At 52.9% G+C, this 25,736-nt stretch overlaps 1 protein-coding gene across 1 annotated transcript; it reads left to right on the top strand.

The window, feature by feature from the left end:
- Positions 1-2,671: 2,671 nt before the first annotated feature.
- Positions 2,672-19,782, top strand: LOC147080911 (KAT8 regulatory NSL complex subunit 3-like). The gene is made up of 8 exons (XM_085981029.1): positions 2,672-3,018; positions 4,411-4,581; positions 6,186-6,276; positions 7,029-7,214; positions 10,020-10,151; positions 11,247-11,363; positions 16,831-16,932; positions 19,648-19,782. Exons 1-8 carry the CDS (start codon positions 2,804-2,806, stop codon positions 19,765-19,767), a joined length of 1,134 nt encoding a protein of 377 aa, XP_085837155.1. The 5' UTR covers positions 2,672-2,803; the 3' UTR covers positions 19,768-19,782.
- The last annotated feature ends 5,954 nt before the right edge of the window (positions 19,783-25,736 follow it).

Below are 25,736 nucleotides of genomic sequence, written 5' to 3'. Positions count from 1 at the left end.
AAACATAGAAGATAGGAGCAGGAGGAGGCCATTCGGCCCTTCGAGCCTGCGCCATTCAATGCGATCATGGCTGATCATCCGAATTCAGTACCCGGTTCCTGCCTTCTCCCCATACCCCTTGATCCCTTTAGCCTTAAGAAATATATCCAACTCCTTCTTGAATATATTTAATGAATTGGCCTCTACTGCCTTCTGTGGTAGTGAATTCCACAGGTTCACCACTCTCTGGGTGAAGAAATTCCTCCTCATTTCTGTCCTAAATGGCTTACCCCTTATCCTTAGACTGTGACCCCTGGTTCTGGACTCCACGACCATCGGGAACATCCTTCCTGCATCTAGTCTGTCCAGTCCTGTCAGAATTTTATAAGTTTCAATGAGATCCCCTCTCATTCTTCTAAACTCCAGCGAGTATAAGCCCAATTGACCCAATCTCTTCTCATACGTCATTCCTGCCATCCCAGGTATCAGCCTGGTGAATCTTCGCTGAACTCCTTCTATGGCAAGAACATTCTTCCTCAGATAAGGCGACCAAAACTGCGCACACTACTCAAGATGTGGTCTCACCAAGGCCCTGTACAACTGTAGCAAGACATCCTTGTTCCTGTACTCAAACCCTCTCGCTACGAAGGCCAACATACCATTTGCCTTCTTAACCGCCTGCTGCACCTGCATGCTTACCTTCAGCGACTGGTGCACAAGGACACCCAGGTCTCGTTGCACTTCCCCTTCTCCCAATCTATTGCCATTCAGATAATAATCTGCCTTCCTGTTTTTGCCACCAAAGTGGATAACCTCACATTTATCCACATTATATTGCATCTGCTATGCTTCTGCCCAATCACCCAACCTGTCCAAATCATCCTGGAGTTTCTCGGCATCCTCCTCACAGCACACACATCCACCCAGCTTTGTGTCATCTGCAAATTTGGAGATATTACATCTAGTTCCCTTGTCTAGATCATTAATATATATTGTGAATAGCTGGGGTCCAAGGACCGATCCCTGTGGTACCCCACTAGTCACTGCCTGCCACTCGGAAAAAGACCCGTTTATTCAACTCTTTACTTTCTGTCTGCCAACCAGTTCTCTATCCAAGTCAATACCTTGCCAAGTTCAAGGTAATCAGGCAGAGTCAACATGGTTTTGTGAAAGGGAAATCATGTTTAACCAATTTATTGGTGTTCTTTGAGGAAGCAACATGTGCTGTGGATAAAGGGGAACCGGTGGATGTACTGTACTTAGATTTCCAGAAGGTATTTGATAAGGTGCCACATCAAAGGTTATTGCGGAAAATAAAAGCTCACAGTGTAGGGGGTAACATATTGGCATGGATAGAAGATTCACCAGACTGATACCTGGGATGGCAGGAATGAGGTATGAGGAGAGATTGGGTCAATTAGACTTATATTCGCTAGAGTTTAGAAGAATGAGAGGGAATCTCATTGAAACTTATAAAATTCTAACAGGACTAGACAGACTAGATGCCGGAAGGATGTTCCTGATGGTTGGGGAGTCCAGAACCAGGGGTCACAGTCTAAAGATAAGGGGTAAGCCATTTAGGACAGAGATGAGGAGGAATTTCTTCACCCAGAGAGTGGTGAACCTGTGGAATTCACTACCACAGAAGGCAGTCGAAGCCAATTCATTAAATATATTCAAGAAGGAGTTAGATATATTTCTTAAGGCTAAAGGGATCAAGGGATAGGGAGAAGGCAGGGACAGGGTACTGAATTTGGATGATCAGCCATGACCTCATTGAATGGCGCAGCAGGCTCGAGGGGCTGAATGGCCCACTCCTGCTCCTATCTTCTGTTTCTATGTTTCATGTGGTATCAGACCCCAGATGTTGACACTGTCAATCCTGGCATTATGTCTTCTGCTGCAGGTCCTGTGCACAGTGTCAATTGGCTGCTGCAGTCACAATAAACAACAACAACAAACAACACCTTTGTATTTATATAACCTACATTCCCAAGGCGCTTCACAGGAGCCGATCCTGCAGAATCTGACACCGAGCAAAGAGAACAGGAGCCGGGAGCGGTCGCGGGAGGCGCTGTTTGTGGAGGGCGGCAGGCCCGGGAGCGGCCGCTGGTGGCGCTGTTTGTGGAGGGCGGCAGGCCCGGGAGCGGCCGCGGGCGGCGCTGTTTGTGGAGGGCGGCGGGAGCGGCCGCTGGTGGCGCTGTTTGTGGAGGGCGGCAGGCCCGGGAGTGGCCGCGGGCGGCGCTGTTTTTGGAGGGCGGCGGGCCCGGGAGCGGCCGCGGGCGGCGCTGTTTGTGGAGGGCGGCAGGAGCGGCCGCTGGTGGCGCTATTTGTGGAGAGCGGCGGGCCCGGGAGCGGCCGCGGGTGGCGCTGTTTGTGGAGGGCGGCAGGCCTGGGAGCGGCCGCGGGCGGCGCTGTTTGTGGAGGGCGGCGGGAGCGGCCTCTGGTGGCGCTATTTGTGGAGGGCGGCGGGCCCGGGAGCGGCCGCGGATGGCGCTATTCTCGGAGGGCGGCAGGCCTGGGAGCGGCCGCGGGTGGCGCTGTTTGTGGAGGGCGGCGGGCCCGAGAGCGGCCGCGGGTGGCGCTGTTTGTGGAGGGCGGCAGGCCTGGGAGCGGCCGCGGGCGGCGCTGTTTGTGGAGGGCGGCGGGAGCGGCCGCTGGTGGCGCTGTTTGTGGAGGGCGGCAGGCCCGGGAGTGGCCGCAGACGGCGCTGTTTGTGGAGAGCGGCGGGCCCGGGAGCGGCCGCGGGTTATTTTCCTCCCCGAGGCTCCGGCCTCAGAGTGTGAGGAGCGGTGACAGGAGCAGCGACCGGCCCGCGGCCTCGATGTGCTGCCGTGGCAGCGAGCGGGACCTGCAGAGCTCGGCCCGGCGGATGGGCGCCTCCCTCCTGCTGCAGCTGTCGGCCCACGAGCGGGAGCTGGACCTGGTTTTCCTGGACCACAGCTACGCCAAACCCTGGAGCGCCCACCCGGAGGCCAGCAGCTCCCGGCCGGCCCGCCTGCTCTTCGTCACCCCGCGGAGGCACCCGGACAGCAGCAGGTGAGGTGCCGGAGGGCCACAAACCCGCGGAGGGAGCCCAGGGTCCCCGCAAGCCCGGGGAGGGAGGGAGCCCAGGGTCCCACACCGCAAGCCCAGGGAGGGAGCCGAGGGTCCCACACCGCAAGCCCGGGGAGGGAGCCCAGGGTCCCACACCGCAAGCCCGGGGAGGGAGGGAGCCCAGGGTCCCACACCGCAAGCCCGGGGAGGGAGGGAGCCCAGGGTCCCACACCGCAAGCCCGGGGAGGGAGGGAGCCCAGGGTCCCACACCGCAAACCCGGGGAGGGAGGGAGCCCAGGGTCCCACACCGCAAGCCCGGGGAGGGAGGGAGCCCAGGGTCCCACACCGCAAGCCCGGGGAGGGAGGGAGCCCAGGGTCCCACACCGCAAGCCCGGGGAGGGAGGGAGCCCAGGGTCCCACACCGCAAGCCCAGGGAGGGAGGGAGTCCAGGGTCCCCGGGTTGGGAAGCTGCTGTCACCTGGTTTGCATATTTGTGGCGGGTTATCGCTGCAAATTGTGCACAAAAACTGGGAAAGTTCAACCTCCTGTTAAGCCCTCTGAGGTTCATTTCTCGAAGGTCAGACCGCACTGGGAGCACTGAGCACATTTCTCTGGTTATAAAAAGGATATAGAGGCGCTGGAGAAGGTGCAAAAAAAGATTTACCAGAATAATGCCAGAACTGAGAGGTTACACCAATCGGGAAAGACTGAACTGGCTGGGGCTCTTTTCTCTAGAAAAGAGAAGGCTGAGGGGTGACCTGATCGAGGTCTTCAGGATTATGAAGGGGTTCGATAGGGCAGATGTAGAGAAGATGCTTTCACTTGTGGGGGAGACCAAAACTAGGGGTCATAAATACAAGATAGTCACTAATAAGATAGAGCATAAGAATTAAGAGCATGAGTCGGCCATTCGTCCCCTCGAGCTGCTCTGCCATTCAATAAGATCACGGCTGATCTTCGACCTCAACTCCAGTTTCCCGTCCGATTCCCCTAATAAATCCAATAGGGAATTCAGGAGAAACTTCTTTATCCCGAGAGTGGTGAGAATGTGGAACTCGCTAGCACAGAGTGGTTGAGGTGAATAGTATAGATACATTTAAGGGAATCTCGATAAACACAGGAGGGAGAAAGGAATAGAAGGTTATGGTGATGGGGTGAGATGAAGAGAGGTGAGAGGAGGCTCGTGTGGAGCAGAAACAACAGCATAGACTAGTGGGGCCGAATGACCTCTTTCTGCGCTGTATATTCGATGTAATTTTATGTAACCTTTGATGGGGAAAGTGGCTCAGTCGCCCACATCAGTTCCAGAATTTTCTGCCTTGCATTGGATTTCCACCCTTGCCAGTTTTCTTCGTTTAATGATGGGATGTTCTCCTGGACGGCTGTGTTTTGCAGTGATTGTGACGTGACTGTGGATGTGGAGACGGTGGTTCCGACGCCAACCCCCCTGTACGATAACCAGAAGGCTCGGAGTGTGATGAACGAGTGTGAGCGCCATGTTATCTTCGCGAGGACAGACACAGACGCCCCTCTGCCGCCTGACGACTGGGAGGACCACATCAACAGGTGGGAACCTGCTGCATTGAGCTCGCACGGCACAAATGACTCCTGGGGGAGTGCAGATTGTAGGGGCCGGTGTTGATAGATGCCGTTCCTGTCGCTAAAGCGCTATACGTTGGTGCAGTGAGACTTACTTGCGTTTTAAATCGGCTGATTAAATCCCAGAGCTGCTTTGAGGGTGTTGTCGATCAGGCCTACTTATAGATTGTGTTGTATCACAGCAGAACCTCTCAGGACGCAAGTGCTTCTTTCAACGTGGATTAGTTGTGCCAGTGCAGTCACTGTTGTAAATTATCATTAAAAAAGCTAATGGGATATTGGCTTTTAGCTCGAGGGCTGGAATACAAATGTATGGCAGTTATGTTACAGCTGTAGAGAACTCTGGTTAGACTCCATCTGGAGTAACTGCATTCAGTTCTGGGCCCCGCACCTCAGGAAGGATATATTGGAGGGGGTGCAGCACAGATTCACCAGAATGATACCAGGCTAAAAGGGTTAAATTATGAGGACAGATTTAATAGACTAGGTTTGTATTCTCTCGAGAATAGAAGATTAAGGGGTGATCTAATTGTGGTGTTTAAGATGATTTAAAGGAGTTGATTCATACGCTCCCTGTCCCCCCCGCCTGATCCGTGCATCCCCCCCCTTCCCCCGCCTGATCCGTGCGTTCCCCTCTATCCGCGCGTTCCCCCTCTTCCCCCGCCTGATCCGCGCGTTCCCCCTCTTCCCCCGCCTGATCCGCGCGTTCCCCCTCTTCCCCCGCCTGATCCGCGCGTTCCCCCTCTTCCCCCGCCTGATCCGCGCGTTCCCCCTCTTCCCCCGCCTGATCCGCGCGTTCCCCCTCTTCCCCCGCCTGATCCGCGCGTTCCCCCTCTTCCCCCGCCTGATCCGCGCCTTCCCCCGCCTGATCCGCGCGTTCCCCCTCTTCCCCCGCCTGATCCGCGCGTTCCCCCTCTTCCCCCGCCTGATCCGCGCGTCCCCCCTCTTCCCCCGCCTGATCCGCGCGTCCCCCCTCTTCCCCCGCCTGATCCGCGCGTCCCCCCTCTTCCCCCGCCTGATCCGCGCGTCCCCCCTCTTCCCCCGCCTGATCCGCGCGTCCCCCCTCTTCCCCCGCCTGATCCGCGCGTCCCCCCTCTTCCCCCGCCTGATCCGCGCGTCCCCCCTCTTCCCCCGCCTGATCCGCGCGTCCCCCTCTTCCCCCGCCTGATCCGCGCGTCCCCCTCTTCCCCCGCCTGATCCGCGCGTCCCCCCTCTTCCCCCGCCTGATCCGCGCGTCCCCCCTCTTCCCCCGCCTGATCCGCGCGTCCCCCCTCTTCCCCCGCCTGATCCGCGCGTCCCCCCTCTTCCCCCGCCTGATCCGCGCGTCCCCCCTCTTCCCCCGCCTGATCCGCGCGTCCCCCCTCTTCCCCCGCCTGATCCGCGCGTCCCCCTCTTCCCCCGCCTGATCCGCGCGTCCCCCCATTTCCCCCGCCTGATCCGCGCGTCCCCCCTCTTCCCCCGCCTAGTCCGCGTCTTCCCCCGCCTGGTCCGCGCCCCCCCCCCCCCCGCCCTGTCCCGTGCATTCAGCCTCTTACCCCGCCTGAACCGTGCGTTCCCTGTCTCCTCTCTAGGTTGGGGTGGACAGCCGCTCAGAACAAACTTTTCAACAAGGTGGTGAAGGCACTGCATTCGGACAGGCTAGCGAGACTGGCGAACGAGGGGGTGAGTACTGCGTAGTGACCGAGCCCCGGTGAATGTTTGGCATTGAGTGCTGTAACTCCCGTCGGAGTCAGATGGCAGATGTTGACCATAGCTGAAACACCAGGTGACGGGCGAGGTTGACTGGACCTTGCGGGAGGGGAGTCTGCCCGGTGGGGGGGAGGGAGTCGAGGAGAGAGTCTGCAGTATGGGAAGGTGCCCTGGGAGGAGACGCTCACTCCCCTCCCAGCTGTGTGGTTTGTGTTACCTGGCCGATGGGTGCGGAATGGGGGAGGGGCTCTCGCAAGCCTTGCTGCTGTCAAGTGCAGGATGTGGTTGGGGGGCGGGGGGGAGATCATAGTTTAATGATCTGCTTGTGCTGGTAAACTCAGGAGCTGGCTGGGTATTTTTACCGACTGTCTTAAGAGCCGTACAGAGAAGGTCCCAAGTTCCATCCCTGATCTCCGCATGCGTGGCATTAGAGGCACTCAATTGGCCTCAGTGCTTTGGGCTGGGTTCAGGGGGTAGGTGGCGGGGCTTCCTGCTCCTGTTCACACTTGAGTTACCCTGCTTGAAATCGATTGGGGACAGAATTGTGCTGAGCTGCAATGCCCCCATGGTATAATAGCAGGCTGGTCGCCACCCAGGCTCACGCTTGAAGAACAGGCTGGCAGGTGGGGGAGTTGCTGACTTCTCAGCTCACCGGAAATACTCGTTCCCGGAGTTCTTGCAAAGCATTGATTGGGACAATGTAAAACCAAAGCTCTTTTATTCAGGCCAGCAACGAGCCGGTGCTGCGGAGGATCGCGGTGGACAAGTGTGCTCGGCGCATTCGCCAGGCCCTCGCCAGCCTGAACTGGGACACCAAGTTAACACAGTGGCTACACACGACCCTGGTAGAAACCCTGAGCCTGGCCATGCTGGCTGCCTACTTGGACGTGCTGCAGACCCTGAAATGCAAGGTACGGCTGATTCTATACTGAATGGGGTGGGGGCAGAATTCAACCACGTTTTGCTTCTTGAAAGAAAGACTTACATTTCTATAGCACCATTTCTATAGGACATCCTAAAGCGCTTTTCACCCAATGAAGCACTTTGGAAGTGTAGTCACTGTTGTAATGTATGAAACACGGCAGCCAATTTGTGCACAGCAAGCTCCCACAAACACCAATGTGATAATGACCAGATAATCTGTTATAATGATGTTGATAGGGATAACTATTGGCCCAGGACACCGGGGAGAACTATCCTACTCTTCTTTGAAAAGTGGCCGTGGGATCGGGGCCTTGGTTTAATTTTTCATCCGAAAGTCTCTGGAGTGGGACTTGAACCCACAACCTTCTAACTCAAGTGAGAGTGCGACCCACTGAGCCACAGCTGACATTTGCACATTAGTCAAAGCCCAATCACAAAAAGCAGTTGAAGGTGGTGATGTTTGAGCCTTCCCCCACTCCAGAGAATTGAACCCATGATCCAGGCCAATCCTCCCAAAGCAGTACTGAGGGAGCGCTGCACTGTCGGAGGGTCAGTACTGAGGGAGCGCTGCACTGTCGGAGGGTCAGTACTGAGGGAGCGCTGCACTGTCGGAGGGTCAGTACTGAGGGAGGGCTGCACTGTCGGAGGGCCAGTACTGAGGGAGCGCTGCACTGTCGGAGGGGCAGTACTGAGGGAGGGCTGCACTGTCGGAGGGACAGTACTGAGGGAGCGCCGCACTGTCGGAGGGTCAGTACTGAGGGAGCGCCGCACTGTCGGAGGGTCAGTACTGAGGGAGGGCCGCACTGTCGGAGGGTCAGTACTGAGGGAGCGCCACACGGCCGGAGGGTCAGTACTGAGGGAGCGCTGCACTGTCGGAGGGGCAGTACTGGGAGGGCTGCACTGTCGGAGGGTCAGTACTGAGGGAGGGCTGCACTGTCGGAGGGTCAGTACTGAGGGAGGGCTGCACTGTCGGAGGGTCAGTACTGAGGGAGCGCTGCACTGTCGGAGGGTCAGTACTGAGGGAGCGCCGCACTGTCGGAGGGTCAGTACTGAGGGAGGGCTGCACTGTCGGAGGGTCAGTACTGAGGGAGGGCTGCACTGTCGGAGGGTCAGTACTGAGGGAGGGCTGCACTGTCGGAGGGACAGTACTGAAGGAGCGCCGCACTGTCGGAGGGACAGTACTGAGGGAGCGCCGCACTGTCGGAGGGACAGTACTGAGGGAGCGCCGCACTGTTGGAGGGTCAGTACTGAGGGAGGGCTGCACTGTCGGAGGGTCAGTACTGGGGGAGGGCTGCACTGTCGGAGGGTCAGTACTGAGGGAGTGCTGCCTTGTCAGGGGCAGTACTGAGGGAGGGCTGCACTGTCGGAGGGTCAGTACTGGGGGAGGGCTGCACTGTCGGAGGGTCAGTACTGAGGGAGTGCTGCCTTGTCAGGGGCAGTACTGAGGGAGCGCTGCACTGTCGGAGGGGCAGTACTGAGGGAGCGCTGCACTGTCGGAGGGACAGTACTGAGGGAGCGCTGCACTGTCGGAGGGGCAGTACTGAGGGAACGCTGCACTGTCGGAGGGACAGTACTGAAGGAGCGCCGCACTGTTGGAGGGACAGTACTGAGGGAGCGCCGCACTGTCGGAGGGACAGTACTGAGGGAGCGCTGCACTGTCGGAGGGACAGTACTGAGGGAGCGCCGCACTGTCGGAGGGACAGTACTGAGGGAGCGCCGCACTCATAGAATCATAGAAAGTTACAGCACGGAAGGAGGCTATTTCGGCCCATCGTGTCCGCGCCGGCCAACAAAGAGCTATCCAGCCTAATCCCACTTCCCAGCTCTTGGTCCGTGGCCCTGCAGGTTACAGCATCCCAAGTGCACATCCCCGTACCTTTTAAATGTGGTTAGGGTTCCTGCCTCTACCACCCTTTCAGGCAGTGAGGTCCAGACCCCCACAACCCTCTGGGTGAAGAAATTTCCCCTCAAATCCCCTCTAAACTTTCCCCCAATTACTTTAAATCTGTGCCCCCTGGTTTTTGACCCCTCTGCTAAGGGAAATAGTCCTTTCTATCCACTTTATCTATGCCCCTCATAATTTTATACACCTCAATAAGGTCTCCCCTCAGCCTCCTCTGTTCCAAGGAAAACAAACCCCAGCCTATCCAGTCTTTCCTTATAGCTAAGATTCTCTACACCCGGCAACATCCTTATAAATCTCCTCTGCAGCCTCTCTAGTGTAATCACATCTTTCCTGTAATGTGGTGCCCAGAACTGCACGCAGTACTCTAGCTGAGGCCTAACTAGTGTTTTATACAGTTGAAGCTCTCTCTGACTCTCTCTCTCTCTCTCTCTCTCTCTCTCTCTCTCTCTCTCTGACACTCTCGCTTTCTGACACTCTCTCTCGCTCTCTGACACTCTCTCTCGCTCTCTGACTCTCTCTCGCTCTCTGACACGCGCTCTCTGTCTCTTTCTCCCCCCCCCCCGGTGTCTCTCTCTCTCTCTGTCTCGTGCACTGTCACTACCCTTTACCAGCCCCCTATCATCCTACCTTGTACCCCTCACCATCTATCTACCTAACCTGACAGTGTCCCGGCCCCTTTCTTGTTTATGTACAGCACATCTAGTCGGTACAGGCTACCCATTTCCCATAAACCTTAAAACCCTGCTCCCTACACCACATGCTTAGGATTTCTCTCATCTTCAGATGCCTCACTGCTGCTACCCAGGGCACCCGTCGTATTCCCCGTTGGTCCTTGCTCGGCTCCCTGACTGACCTGATGCCAATCTCTGGATGTGTTTTCCTACAGGTCCCAACTCTCATCGATAAAATGATAATTTCTTCCACTGCGAAGTCGGGGGCTGCTGGAGCTGAGGCCTTGTCCTTACTGTTGAAGCGGCCATGGGATCCTGCGGTGGGAGTGCTGTCCCACAACAAACCCGTAAGTCATTTATTTTGGGTATAAAATCCTCCGCTGCACGGGGCGGGCCTGAGGTTGGGAGGGGGTGCCGAAGGGGTGTACGTACACCTGTTGGGAACAATATGTGATGCATTGATGTAGAGTGAAGTAAGCATGGAGCGCTGGTGTCTGATGTGTTTTAGGAGCAGATACAACTCTCAGATCAAGCGAACCAGTAGAGACGTGGGGATCGATTAAAAAAAATTCATAGGATGTGGGCATCGCTGGCAAGGCTGGCATTTATTGCCCAGTTTTCCCTTGAGAAGGTGGTGGGCGGCCGCCTTGAACCGCTGCAGTCAGTGTCATTGGGGAGTTCCATGATTTTGACCCAGTGATGAAGGAACGGCGATATATTTCCAAGTCAGGATGGTGTAAGACTCTGAGGAAAACTTGCAGGTGATGGTGTTCCCATGCATCTGCTGCCCTTGTCCTTCTAGGCGGTGGAGGTCATGGGTTAGAGTGGGAGAAGAAGCCTGGTTATTAAAGTTTGTGAATATCTGAATGTCCACAATAGAGAGACACGGCTATTGTAAACACAGGATGTGTTGTCAGGGTGATGATGTACAAAAGAAATACTACATTGTGTCTGTACGCCTGTAGAATAGTGTTCAGTTTGGGTCTCCTCACATGATGGATGATATAAAGGGATTGGAAAAGGTTCGGAGGAGCGCCAGTAGACTGATGCCTAATTTAAAGGCCGCAATAAGCTGAGAGCTGGGGCTTCATACACTAGAAATGCATAGACTTTGTGAAAATTGGATTGTGGTCTTTAAAATAATCAAAGGATTAGACTGGCTCCATGAGATGGCTATTTGAGTTAGACAGGTTCGAGCGGATCAAGGACATGTGCACAATTTATGTAAGGATTAGAAGTGAGGGGCCGCACCGTGCGGTGGGTGTGGATTCGGGGGGCCTCAAAGGCGAGGGGGGGTGTAGTTGACTGGGTGTAGTTGACTTCTTTTACTAACACTACACTTGGCGCTGGCTGCACTGCACAGATGTTGCCTCCTATGGGTGTGTTCAGGACTGATAGACGTTACTCAAAGTCTATTTTAATGCTGCTGCTTTCTCCTGCAGAGTAAGATCCCAGGTTCTCCACTGCTGCTCGTTGCTCCCAGTGGACCTACGAATAACATGACATCTGCATCACGCAGGAATCGCTTCTGGTTATCCCAGCTGTCCTGTTTGGGAAAGGTTTGTTGTGTCCATCACACTGTGAAGACATTTGTTGTGTTTATTACTGGGCGTGCTGTGATCTAGATCCTTATGTTCGGCCCATAGGTGTCTGCACGCAGGCTCCATTGGGAAATTGTTGATAAAATCAATTCCAAATGGCTGATTTTGAAAATAGAAAATCGTCTGGGGGCGGGGGGGGGTGGCAGAGAGGATCGACTGCTGGTGAAAGATTGGAGGGGTGGGGAGAGTGGGGCCCGGGGGGCGGGGGCAAGTCTATGGCCAGGGTGGGTGTAGTGTTCGTGTGTAGATAAAGACACTGAAGACAGGAGTTGGTTCATAGGTATTTACTAAGCAAGTCTGGGGGGGGTTTCTAAAGGATATACACAATACACAGGCTTATATAGCCCAAGTGGCCATTACCGGCATTACGCACACCTGGGGCTCTTAAAGGCACATACACCATAATTGCTCTTAAAGGCACATACACCACAATTCCTCCCCTTCTAGCTAACTAGTACATCATATTTTAAGTAATTATTAATTACATGTTATATGCAAAATAATATACATTGCTGTATTAATTAATTATAAGTTAGTCTCTCAGGAGGCTTCCTGACTCGGTCCGGATAACGCCTCGGGGGTGTAGTAGTTTCTGGTGGTGTAGTAGGTTCTTCTGGCAAGGCTGATTCGGCTTGAAGGCCAGTGTCGGGTTCATCGGGCTCCAGTATCACCGGATCGGAGGTAGATATGGGTATCTCTACTTCATCGTTAGATGTATAGAGTGGTGGTGTAGGTTGTCCCTTTTCGGATGACTTGATAATTTGGTCAGCATGGCGCCTTATTATGCTGTCTCCGATGTCCACGGTATACATCAGTGGTCCTAATCGTGTGCAGATAGTTCCAGGCTGCCATTTCTCGGTACGGTAGTCCCGGGCCAAAACCGGTTGGCCTATCTGGAAGGCCCTAGTTGGCCTTTCATTCATGCCCTGAAACTGCCGGTTCTCCACGTCCCTTCGGATGTTGGGCTTGACCAAATCCAGCCGGCATCTTAGGTTTCTATTGTAGAACATCATGGCGGGAGTTTGGTTAGTAACCATATGCGTTGCACTCCTATATGCAAGTAAGAAGTTATCCACCTTGTGCTGAAGTTTTATGTCTTCATTACCCATGGCCTTGATGGCCTTCTTGAAGGTCTGGACAAACCTTTCAGCCAATCCATTGGTGGCGGGATGGTATGGGGCGGACGTGTAGTGCTTTACCCCATTGTTCTTTAAGAACTTTCTGAATTCTTCGGACATAAATTGCGGTCCATTATCAGAACATATCTGCTCCGGCAGCCCATTCCTGGCAAATATGGTCCTTAATACTGTGATGGTTTTTTCCGTGGTGGTGGAGGACATCTTTATTACCTCCGGCCACTTGGAGTGTGCATCAACTGCGATTAAGAACATTGAGTCCATAAATGGACCAGCAAAGTCGATGTGCACCCTTTGCCAGGGAGATGAGGGCCACTCCCATGGGTGTAGAGGGGCCTGTGGCGGAGCATTTTGGACCTTCTGGCATCCTAGGCAGCTCTTGGTCATGTCTTCGATGTCTCCATCGATACCTGGCCACCATACAAACGCCCTAGCTAGGTTCTTCATTTTCACTCCACCCAGATGCCCCTCGTGAAGCTCCTTTAGCACTTTATCCTGGAGTTTGGGTGGAATCACCACTCTGGATCCACACATCAAGGTTCCTCGGCACACTGACAGCTGTTCTCTTCTTTGCGAGAATGCTGGCAACAGTGGTTCGCCATGTGCTGGCCATCCCTTCACTGTTAAATCGTAGACCCGTGAGAGAGTAGGGTCATTTCTTGTCTCCCTTTCAATGGCAGAATTTGTCACCGGTAGACATTCCACTATGGTAGAGTGGAATATCTCTACTGGGTCTACTGTAGGTGCCTCTTCTATCGTTGGCAACGGTAGGCGTGATAAACCGTCAGCATTCCCATGCTGTTTTGACCCTTTGTATTCAATGTTGTATTGGTGTGCCCCTAAAAAAAGGGACCACTTCTGTAGTCTTTGTGCCGTCATAATGGGGACACCTTTTTTAGGGTTGAATATGGAGATGAGGGGTTGATGGTCAGTCAGCAAGGTAAATTTTTGTCCGTGTAGGTAATGGTTGAATTTCTTCACTCCCCATACCAGGCTGAGTGCTTCCCTGTCTATCTGGGCATAGTTACGCTCAGCTGAGTTCAATGAGCGTGACGCAAAAGCTATCGGCCGTTCCGAGCCATCAGGGAATCTATGGGACAATACCGCTCCTATGCCGTAAGGGGATGCATCGCACGCCAGTCTGATTGGTAGTGATGGGTTGTAATGAGCCAAAATTTTCTCGGATGTGATTAAGTCTTTACATTTATGGAAGGCACGTTTACAGTCTTCGTTCCATTTCCAAATCACTCCTGTCTGTAGAAGATCATTAAGAGGGTGTAGAATAGTTGATAAGTTCGGTAAAAATTTATGATAGTAATTTATTAATCCCAGGAATGACCTTAATTGTGAAACATTTTCAGGTGCTGGGGCTTTTATAACTGCTTCAATTTTTTCAGGTGACTTATGCAACCCTTCCTTATTAATTATGTGGCCACAATATGATATCTGATTTTGGAAAAATTCGCACTTGGGGCGATTTGCTCGTAGGCCCCGTTCTTTCAGCCTAGTGAGCACCTGCTCCAAATTGGCAAGGTGCTCGTTGTCGTTTTCTCCTGTTATAAGGATGTCGTCTAGGTAGCATTGAGTCACCGGAATCCCTTGCAGGACTTGCTCCATAGCTCTTTGCCAGATAGCTGGAGCTGATGCTATTCCAAAAACCAGTCGATTGTACTGGTGCAGGCCTTTGTGTGTGTTTATTGTGAGATACTTTTTAGAGGTCTCCTCAACTTCCATCTGTAGATATGCCTGTGCCAAGTCAATTTTTGTGAAACGTTTCCCTCCGGATAGTGAGGCGAAAATATCTTCTATCCTCGGAAGAGGATACTGTACCGTGTGAAGGACCGGGTTTACAGTCACCTTAAAGTCCCCACAGATGCGAATTTTTTTCTGTTCCTCAGAGTTATTTTTCAATGTTTTTTTCATGACTGGAACGATGGGTGTTGCCCATTCGCTCCAATCTATTTTGGATAATACGCCTGCCTTTTCCAAATTCTTCAGCTCTGCCTCGACTGCCGGATGTATTGCGTATGGCACCGGTCTTGCCTTAAAAAATTTTGGAATTGCTGTATCTTCCACTTTTATTGAGGCGGTGATGCCTTTCAAGGTTCCTAGTTTCTCTTGAAATACTTCTTTGGCGTTGGCCAAGATGTCTTTTAATCGTTTAGGTATGATGTCATCATTGTTTTTTTCCTTACTGGTCACCGTCAGTGCCTGAATGGAGTGCCAGTCTAAACGTATCTTCCTTATCCATTCACGTCCCAACAACGGTGGACCACCATCTTGTAGAATGTATAAATACAACTTTTGTATTTCTTTGCCGTTGTATACCACAGGCACCCTTATTTTTCCTTTGGGGTAGACTTTCTGCCCCGTATATGTTTTTAAGATAATGGATGTGTCTTTTAGAGGTATATGCGAAAATAGCCTCTCGTAATCTCGTCGATTTATTACGGTTAGAGCTGATCCTGTATCTAGCTCCATTTTAACTGGGGAGCCTGCTATTGTGAGGGTAACCCAAATGGTTTGGTAATCCTCTTTGGCAAGTACATTATGTAATTTGAGACAGCTTAGTCTCTTGTTTCCGGAGTCGCTATCGCTATTCTGGTCTTCGGAGCTACTGTCCGCCATCATTTGTACCTTCCTGTACTTTTCTTTATTGATTCTTTGTTTTCTGTCAGTGGATTTATTTTGTCCAGATTGGCATACCCGTGCAATGTGTCCAATCTTACCACATTGCCTGCATGCTTTGCCCTTGAACCAGCAGTCCCTCTGGTTATGGGTGGATCTGCCGCAGCGATAACATCTTCCGAACTCCTGTGTCATTTTATGGGTGCCGAAGTCCTGTGTCTCTTGTTGTATCTCTGCAGCTCCTTTTGCTGCTGCTTCGTATGATACAGCCATACTGAAAGCTTTGTCCAATGTTAAATCTTTTTCAGAAAGCAGTCTTTTTTGTGTTCCTTCACTTAAGAGACCGCAAACAAATTTGTCTCGAAGATAATCCGATAGTCCTGCTCCGAATTGGCAGTACTTTGATAGCTTTCTTAATTCGGTTAGGTAATCAGCGTTACTTTCATTCTTGTGTTGATTTCTCTTGAAGAACTTGAATCGTTCCGCTATCAGCAGCGGTGTTGGGTTTAAATGCTCCTGCAGGGTATCAACAATTTCTTTAAAAGTCTTGTCCTTTGGTTTGGCTGGAGTGATTAAATTTCGTAACAGCCCGTATGTCTTCGCGCCCATTAAGTTCAGAAGTACTGAAGCTTTTTTTTCATCTGTTATTCCATTTGCAGTGCAATAAACCTCTACTCTTTCCACGTATGTGGTCCAATCTTCTATTTCGCCATCAAAAGCCTCAATATTACCAGATTAAGGATTTCAGAAAAGATATGGCGCTTCCCGCGCTTTTTTTTTCTCTCTGTAGCAACGATATGGCGCTTCCCACGCTTTCCCGCCACTGCTACCGATAACAACGCTGTTTATTCACTGTTGGAGACTCGTTCCCGACGGAGGTCTAAACGCTGACCTGCTTGCCGTGCCGGCCGTCTCTCGAGTGCACCCTCCCAGTCCGTTATTGCTTGCCTCCGATTTCGCTGCCTGTCTCAGCTGTAGAGCCCGCCGCTGGAGCTCCAGCCTGACGCCCAGGAAGGATTAGCGCAGTACCTGTCACCAGCTTGGCCAGCTGGTAAAACCACAGTTTCTCTTACTCCCTTGAGTCTTCTGGATGCTGGAGGAATCGATGTCCTTGAGGTGCTGCCGAATTGCAGATAAGTCCGTTTCCACTTCGTCGCCACTGTAGTGTTCGTGTGTAGATAAAGACACTGAAGACAGGAGTTGGTTCATAGGTATTTACTAAGCAAGTCTGGGGGGGGGTTTCTAAAGGATATACACAATACACAGGCTTATATAGCCCAAGTGGCAATTACCGGCATTACGCACACCTGGGGCTCTTAAAGGCACATACACCATAATTGCTCTTAAAGGCACATACACCACAGTGGGGAGAGAGGACTGGCTGCTGGTGAGCGATTTTTGTGGAGGGGGGCGGGGGGGTGGGTAGGGGAGAGAGGTCAGCTGCTGAGAGATTAGGGGCAGCAATCTGGGCCTGGAGAACGATAAGAATCTGGAGACAATAACCAGCTGGTTCAGGGAGTTGAGCTCCAGCATTCCCGTTGGATGTTGGAAGCAGGTGTTTGTTCGCTGGGGGGGATGGTCTAACTCTGGTGCTCCGACTGTTAAACTCTCTGCTGTGCTGGCTGCTTGCAGAGGTTTCATTGGTACTTCTTGTCCTGCAGGTTGTCCCGGTCACCATGCACATTGTAAATGGGGGTTCAGGAGTGAGCGTGGCACAGTGTCTGGAGCACATGATCGGGGCTATCCGAGCAAAGATCCTTGAGGTAGGTGATGTGAAGCACCAGGAGTCACAGAAACAAAGAGTTCTGACGCAGGAGGACACCACTCGGCCCCTCAGGGCCTGAGTTTACACAATCCCATTTTCCTGTTCTGTACCCTCACCGTGGTGTTTTAACTCCAGCAGATTGTGTTTGATACAGGACCCACACTGCTGCTATCACCTGTCTCCCTCCCTCTGCTGCCTACCTTGTTTTTCTCGCACTCTCGTCGTCTCATATTGTCTCTGTGTGGTTCTGTTGCAACTCCGCGCGGCTCTGTTTCTCACTCTCGCTGTGTTTACTGGGACAGGGTCTGTGATATAAACCTGGGACCTGGGAAGGGACTGTAGATAGAAGCCTGGGATCGGGGCGTTGGGATGCAAGGATGATTGCACAGTGTTCACTTCCATTTGCAAATCCTTAAAAAATGAAGCAAGACCTGGATGACATTCAGGCTTGGGCTGATAAGTGGCAAGTAACATTCATGCCAGGCAATGACTATCTCCAACAGGCGAGAGTCTAACCTTCCCTTGACATTCAACGGCATTACCATCGCTGAATCCCCCACCATCAACATCCTGGGGGTCACCATTGACCAGCAACTTAACTGGACCAGCCACATAAATACTGTGGCAACATGAGCACAAATTGACAAATTTGCTGGAGTTCTTTGAGGAAGTAACATATAGGGTGGATAAAGGGGAACCAGTGGACGTAGTGTATTTAGACTTCCAAAAGGCATTTGACAAGGTGCCACACAAAAAATTATTGCTTAAGATAAAAAATCAGGGGATTGGGGGTAATATTCTGGCATGGATAGAGGATTGGCTATCTAACAGAAGGCAGAGAGTTGGGATAAATGGTTCATTCTCAGACTGGCAATCAGTAACTAGTGGTGTTCCGCAGGGGTCAGTGCTGGGTCCCCAACTCTTTACAATCTATATTAACGATTTGGAGGAGGGGACCGAGTGTAACATATCAAAGTTTGCAGATGATACTAAGATGGGAGGGAAAGTAGTGAGTGAGGAGGACATAAAAAACCTGCAAGGGGACATAGACAGGCTAAGTAAGTGGGCAGAGATTTGGCAGATGGAATACAATACTGGAAAGTGTGAGGTTATGCACTTTGGCAGGAAAAATCGTAGAGCAAGTTATTATCTTAATTAATGGCAAGAAACTGGAAAGTACTGAAGTACAAAGGGATCTGGGGGTCCTGGTGCACGAAACTCAAAAGGTTAGTATGCAGGTGCAGCAAGTGATTAAGAAGGCCAATGGAATGTTGGTTTTCATTGCTAGGGGGATAGAATATGAAAATAGGGAGGTATTGCTTCAGTTGTACAAGGTATTGGTGAGACCGCACCTGGAATACTGCATACAGTTTTGGTGTCCATACTTAAGAAAGGGCATACTTGCTCTCGAGTCAGTACAAAGAAGGTTCACTTGGTTAATCCCGGGGATGAGGGGATGGACATATGAGGAGAGGTTGAGTAGATTGGGACTCTACTCATTGGAGTTCAGAAGAATGAGGCGATCTTATTGAAACATAAAAGATTGTGAAGGGGTTGGATCGGGTGGATGCGGGGAGGATGTTCCCGATGATGGGTGAAACTAGAACTAGGGGGCATAGTCTTAGAATAAGGGGCTGCTCTTTCAAAACTGAGATGAGGAGGAACTACTTCACTCAGAGGGTGGTAGGTCCATGGAATATGCTGCCCCAAAAAGCTGTAGAAGCTACATCATTACATAAATTTAAAACAGAAATAGACAGTTTCCTAGAAGTAAAGGGAATTAAGGGTTACGGGGAGCGGGCAGGAATTTGGACATGAGACTAGGTTCGGATCGGTCATGGCCCTGTGGGTAGCGGAGCGGGCCCAGGGGCCGTGTAGCCTGATCCTGCTCCTATTTCGTGTGTCTAATTCTGTTAGATTCAGGAGATGGTTCTGTGATAGTGGATTGGCGGTTAGGATCAGATCAGCCATGATCTTATTGAATGGCGGAGCAGGCTCGAGGGGCCGATTAGTCTACTCCTGCTCCTATTTCTTATGCTCTTAGGTCAGAGGCTGGGTATTCTGTGGCGAGTGTCTCGTCTCCTGACTGCTCAAAGCCTTTTCACCATCTATAAGGCACAAGTCAGGAGTGTGATGACATACTCTCTGCTTGCCTGGATGAGTGCAGCTCCAACAACACTCGAGAAACTCGACACTCAAGCAGCTCGCTTGATTGGCACCCCATTCACCACCTTAAACATTCACTCCCTCCACCATCGGCGCACCATGGCTACAGTGTGTACCATTTACAAAATGCACTGCAGCAACTCGTCAAGGCTTCTTTGACAGCACCTCCCAATCCTGTGACCTCTTCCACCTAGAAGGACGAGGGCAGCAGGCGCATGGGAACACCAGCACCTCCAAGTTCCCCTCCAAGTCACAAACCATCCTGACTTGGGTTCCTTCATCGTCGCTGGGTCAAAATTCTGGAACTCCCTACCTAACAGCACTGTGGGAGTAATTTCACCGCAAGGACTGCAGCGGTTCAAGAAGGTGGCTCACCACCACCTTCCCATGGGTAATTAGGGATGGGCAATAAATGCTGGCCTTGCCAGCAACACCCACATCCCGCAACGAATTTTTAAAAGAAAGGCTCCAGGCAGGGCTGAATTTTGGTCAGATATCACTGAGCTCACTTGCACAATGCGGATTGTAACCAATTTCTCTCTTTCAGCTGCAGACTCACTTTCCGAGCAGACCGATTGTGCTGATCGGTTGGAATGTCGGGGCCCTCGTTGCTTGCCACGTAAGGAGCCTGAGTCAGGCCTGTTGCGATCCGGAATTCAGTCTTTAGTAGATTGTAGACTCCAGGCTAGTCGCCCTTCTCTGGACCCTGACCGCTGCTGTCAGAGATGAAACACCAGCACCGCTCACGGAGAAACATCCCATAACTTCACAGCAGCATAATCGACACTGAGCGAGCAGTGAAGGGATTCTGGGCGGGGAGCAAAGTCACAGTCCGTGAGCAAAGCGTGAAGTAGAGTGTCCCAGGACAGCAATGGCTGAACAGGCAGTAATCCAGAGACCGGGAGAGTGGGAACAGGCAGTAATCCAGAGACCAGGAGAGTGGGAACAGGCAGTAATCCAGAGACTGGGAGAGTGGGAACAGGCAGTAATCCAGTGTCTGGGAGAGTGGGAACAGGCAGTAATCCAGAGTCTGGGAGAGTGGGAACAGGCAGTAATCCAGAGTCTGGGAGAGTGGGAACAGGCAGTAATCCAGAGACCGGGAGAGTGGGAACAGGCAGTAATCCAGAGTCTGGGAGAGTGGGAACAGGCAGTAATCCAGAGTCTGGGAGAGTGGGAACAGGCAGTAATCCAGAGTCTGGGAGAGTGGGAACAGGCAGTAATCCAGAGACCGGGAGAGTGGGAACAGGCAGTAATCCAGAGACTGGGAGAGTGGGAACAGGCAGTAATCCAGAGTCTGGGAGAGTGGGAACAGTCAGTAATCCAGAGTCTGGGAGAGTGGGAACAGGCAGTAATCCAGAGTCTGGGAGAGTGGGAACAGGCAGTAATCCAGAGACCGGGAGAGTGGGAACAGGCAGTAATCCAGAGACCGGGAGAGTGGGAACAGGCAGTAATCCAGAGACCAGGAGAGTGGTAACAGGCAGTAATCCAGAGTCTGGGAGAGTGGGAACAGGCAGTAATCCAGAGACCGGGAGAGTGGGAACAGGCAGTAAGCCAGAGTCTGGGAGAGTGGGAACAGGCAGTAATCCAGAGACCAGGAGAGTGGCAACAGGCAATAATCCAGAGACCAGGAGAGTGGTAACAGGCAGTAATCCAGAGACCGGGAGAGTGGGAACAGGCAGTAATCCAGAGACCAGGAGAGTGGGAACAGGCAGTAATCCAGAGTCCGGGAGAGTGGGAACAGGCAGTAATCCAGAGACCGGGAGAGTGGGAACAGGCAGTAATCCAGAGTCTGGGAGAGTGGGAACAGGCAGTAATCCAGAGTCTGGGAGAGTGGGAACAGGCAGTAATCCAGAGTCTGGGAGAGTGGGAACAGGCAGTAATCCAGAGACCGGGAGAGTGGGAACAGGCAGTAATCCAGAGTCTGGGAGAGTGGGAACAGGCAGTAATCCAGAGTCTGGGAGAGTGGGAACAGGCAGTAATCCAGAGACTGGGAGAGTGGGAACAGGCAATAATCCAGAGTCTGGGAGAGTGGGAACAGGCAGTAATCCAGAGTCTGGGAGAGTGGGAACAGGCAGTAATCCAGAGTCCGGGAAAGTGGGAACAGGCAGTAATCCAGAGTCTGGGAGAGTGGGAACAGGCAGTAATCCAGAGACCAGGAGAGTGGGAACAGGCAGTAATCCAGAGTCTGGGAGAGTGGGAACAGGCAGTAATCCAGAGTCTGGGAGAGTGGGAACAGGCAGTAATCCAGAGTCTGGGAGAGTGGGAACAGGCAGTAATCCAGAGTCTGGGAGAGTGGGAACAGGCAGTAATCCAGAGACCAGGAGAGTGGGAACAGGCAGTAATCCAGAGTCTGGGAGAGTGGGAACAGGCAGTAATCCAGAGACCGGGAGAGTGGGAACAGGCAGTAATCCAGAGACTGGGAGAGTGGGAACAGGCAGTAATCCACAGACTGGGAGAGTGGGAACAGGCAGTAATCCAGAGACCGGGAGAGTGGGAACAGGCAGTAATCCAGAGACTGGGAGAGTGGGAACAGGCAGTAATCCAGAGACCGGGAGAGTGGGAACAGGCAATAATCCAGAGACCGGGAGAGTGGGAACAGGCAGTAATCCAGAGACCGGGAGAGTGGGAACAGGCAGTAATCCAGAGTCTGGGAGAGTGGGAACAGGCAGTAATCCAGAGTCTGGGAGAGTGGGAACAGGCAGTAATCCAGAGTCTGGGAGAGTGGGAACAGGCAGGAATCCAGAGTCTGGGAGAGTGGGAACAGGCAGTAATCCAGAGTCTGGGAGAGTGGGAACAGGCAGTAATCCAGAGACTGGGAGAGTGGGAACAGGCAGTAATCCAGAGACTGGGAGAGTGGGAACAGGCAGTAATCCAGAGTCTGGGAGAGTGGGAACAGGCAATAATCCAGAGACTGGGAGAGTGGGAACAGGCAATAATCCAGAGACTGGGAGAGTGGGAACAGGCAGTAATCCAGAGTCTGGGAGAGTGGGAACAGGCAGTAATCCAGAGTCTGGGAGAGTGGGAACAGGCAGTAATCCAGAGTCTGGGAGAGTGGGGACAGGCAGTAATCCAGAGTCTGGGAGAGTGGGAACAGGCAGTAACCCAGAGACTGGGAGAGTGGGAACAGGCAGTAATCCAGAGACCAGGAGAGTGGGAGCAGGCAGTAACCCAGAGTCTGGGAGAGTGGGAACAGGCAGTAATCCAGAGTCTGGGAGAGTGGGAACAGGCAGTAATCCAGAGTCTGGGAGAGTGGGAACAGGCAGTAATCCAGAGTCTGGGAGAGTGGGAACAGGCAGCAATCCAGAGACTGGGAGAGTGGGAACAGGCAGTAATCCAGAGACCAGGAGAGTGGGAACAGGCAGTAATCCAGAGACTGGGAGAGTGGGAACAGGCAGTAATCCAGAGACCAGGAGAGTGGGAACAGGCAGTAATCCAGAGTCTGGGAGAGTGGGAACAGGCAGTAATCCAGAGACCGGGAGAGTGGGAACAGGCAGTAATCCAGATACCGGGAGAGTGGGAACAGGCAGTAATCCAGAGTCTGGGAGAGTGGGAACAGGCAGTAATCCAGAGTCTGGGAGAGTGGGAACAGGCAGTAATCCAGAGACTGGGAGAGTGGGAACAGGCAGTAATCCAGATACCGGGAGAGTGGGAACAGGCAGTAATCCAGAGTCTGGGAGAGTGGGAACAGGCAGTAATCCAGAGTCTGGGAGAGTGGGAACAGGCAGTAATCCAGAGTCTGGGAGAGTGGGAACAGGCAGTAATCCAGAGTCTGGGAGAGTGGGAACAGGCAGTAATCCAGAGACCGGGAGAGTGGGAACAGGCAGTAATCCAGAGACCGGGAGAGTGGGAACAGGCAGTAATCCAGAGTCTGGGAGAGTGGGAACAGGCAGTAATCCAGAGTCCGGGAGAGTGGGAACAGGCAGTAATCCAGAGTCTGGGAGAGTGGGAACAGGCAGTAATCCAGAGTCTGGGAGAGTGGGAACAGGCAGTAATGCAGAGTCTGGGAGAGTGGGAACAGGCAGTAATCCAGAGTCTGGGAGAGTGGGAACAGGCAGTAATCCAGAGACCGGGAGAGTGGGGACAGGCAGTAATCCAGAGTCTGGGAGAGTGGGAACAGGCAGTAATCCAGAGTCTGGGAGAGTGGGAACAGGCAGTAATCCAGAGTCTGGGAGAGTGGGAACAGGCAGTAATCCAGAGACTGGGAGAGTGGGAACAGGCAGTAATCCAGAGACTGGGAGAGTGGGAACAGGCAATAATCCAGAGACTGGGAGAGTGGGAACAGGCAGTAATCCAGAGTCTGGGAGAGTGGGAACAGGCAGTAATCCAGAGTCTGGGACAGTGGGGACAGGCAGTAATCCAGAGTCTGGGAGAGTGGGGACAGGCAGTAATCCAGAGTCTGGGAGAGTGGGAACAGGCAGTAATCCAGAGTCTGGGAGAGTGGGAACAGGCAGTAATCCAGAGACTGGGAGAGTGGGAACAGGCAGTAATCCAGAGACCGGGAGAGTGGGAACAGGCAGTAATCCAGAGTCTGGGAGAGTGGGAACAGGCAGTAATCCAGAGTCTGGGAGAGTGGGAACAGGCAGTAATCCAGAGACCGGGAGAGTGGGAACAGGCAGTAATCCAGAGTCTTGGAGAGTGGGAACAGGCAGTAATCCAGAGACCGGGAGAGTGGGAACAGGCAGTAATCCAGAGTCTGGGAGAGTGGGAACAGGCAGTAATCCAGAGTCTGGGAGAGTGGGAACAGGCAGTAATCCAGAGTCTGGGAGAGTGGGAACAGGCAGTAATCCAGAGTCCGGGAGAGTGGGAACAGGCAGTAATCCAGAGTCCGGGAGAGTGGGAACAGGCAGTAATCCAGAGACCGGGAGAGTGGGAACAGGCAGTAATCCAGAGACCGGGAGAGTGGGAACAGGCAGTAATCCAGAGACTGGGAGAGTGGGAACAGGCAGTAATCCAGAGACCGGGAGAGTGGGAACAGGCAGTAATCCAGAGACCGGGAGAGTGGGAACAGGCAGTAATCCAGAGACCGGGAGAGTGGGAACAGGCAATAATCCAGAGACCGGGAGAGTGGGAACAGGCAGTAATCCAGAGTCTGGGAGAGTGGGAACAGGCAGTAATCCAGAGTCTGGGAGAGTGGGAACAGGCAGTAATCCAGAGTCTGGGAGAGTGGGAACAGGCAGTAATCCAGAGACCGGGAGAGTGGGAACAGGCAGTAATCCAGAGTCTGGGAGAGTGGGAACAGGCAGTAATCCAGAGTCTGGGAGAGTGGGAACAGGCAGTAATCCAGAGACGGGAGAGTGGGAACAGGCAGTAATCCAGAGACTGGGAGAGTGGGAACAGGCAGTAATCCAGAGTCTGGGAGAGTGGGAACAGGCAGTAATCCAGAGACTGGGAGAGTGGGAACAGGCAGTAATCCAGAGACTGGGAGTGGGAACAGGCAGTAATCCAGAGACTGGGAGAGTGGGAACAGGCAGTAATCCAGAGACCAGGAGAGTGGGAGCAGGCAGTAACCCAGAGTCTGGGAGAGTGGGAACAGGCAGTAATCCAGAGTCTGGGAGAGTGGGAACAGGCAGTAATCCAGAGTCTGGGAGAGTGGGAACAGGCAGTAATCCAGAGTCTGGGAGAGTGGGAACAGGCAGCAATCCAGAGACTGGGAGAGTGGGAACAGGCAGTAATCCAGAGACCAGGAGAGTGGGAACAGGCAGTAATCCAGAGACTGGGAGAGTGGGAACAGGCAGTAATCCAGAGACCAGGAGAGTGGGGAACAGGCAGTAATCCAGAGTCTGGGAGAGTGGGAACAGGCAGTAATCCAGAGACCGGGAGAGTGGGAACAGGCAGTAATCCAGATACCGGGAGAGTGGGAACAGGCAGTAATCCAGAGTCTGGGAGAGTGGGAACAGGCAGTAATCCAGAGTCTGGGAGAGTGGGAACAGGCAGTAATCCAGAGACTGGGAGAGTGGGAACAGGCAGTAATCCAGATACCGGGAGAGTGGGAACAGGCAGTAATCCAGAGTCTGGGAGAGTGGGAACAGGCAGTAATCCAGAGTCTGGGAGAGTGGGAACAGGCAGTAATCCAGAGTCTGGGAGAGTGGGAACAGGCAGTAATCCAGAGTCTGGGAGAGTGGGAACAGGCAGTAATCCAGAGACCGGGAGAGTGGGAACAGGCAGTAATCCAGAGACCGGGAGAGTGGGAACAGGCAGTAATCCAGAGTCTGGGAGAGTGGGAACAGGCAGTAATCCAGAGTCCGGGAGAGTGGGAACAGGCAGTAATCCAGAGTCTGGGAGAGTGGGAACAGGCAGTAATCCAGAGTCTGGGAGAGTGGGAACAGGCAGTAATGCAGAGTCTGGGAGAGTGGGAACAGGCAGTAATCCAGAGTCTGGGAGAGTGGGAACAGGCAGTAATCCAGAGACCGGGAGAGTGGGGACAGGCAGTAATCCAGAGTCTGGGAGAGTGGGAACAGGCAGTAATCCAGAGTCTGGGAGAGTGGGAACAGGCAGTAATCCAGAGTCTGGGAGAGTGGGAACAGGCAGTAATCCAGAGACTGGGAGAGTGGGAACAGGCAGTAATCCAGAGACTGGGAGAGTGGGAACAGGCAATAATCCAGAGACTGGGAGAGTGGGAACAGGCAGTAATCCAGA

Source organism: Somniosus microcephalus, unplaced genomic scaffold (genome assembly GCF_052327205.1).
Source record: "Somniosus microcephalus isolate GS21.2 unplaced genomic scaffold, FLI_Smic_1.0 scaffold1003, whole genome shotgun sequence".
NCBI classification, from domain to species: domain Eukaryota; kingdom Metazoa; phylum Chordata; class Chondrichthyes; order Squaliformes; family Somniosidae; genus Somniosus; species Somniosus microcephalus.
This window is presented reverse-complemented; position numbering and strand designations above follow the sequence as displayed.

Bases quoted from the DNA above. Each gene is read 5' to 3' on its own strand.
- LOC147080911 (XM_085981029.1), top strand. From the start codon at position 2,804: ATGTGCTGCCGTGGCAGCGAGCGGGACCTGCAGAGCTCGGCCCGGCGG. The intron at 11,364-16,830 runs GTTTGTTGTGTC...CTTGTCCTGCAG, and splicing joins AGCTGTCCTGTTTGGGAAAG to GTTGTCCCGGTCACCATGCA. The intron at 16,933-19,647 runs GTAGGTGATGTG...TCTCTCTTTCAG, and splicing joins TCCGAGCAAAGATCCTTGAG to CTGCAGACTCACTTTCCGAG.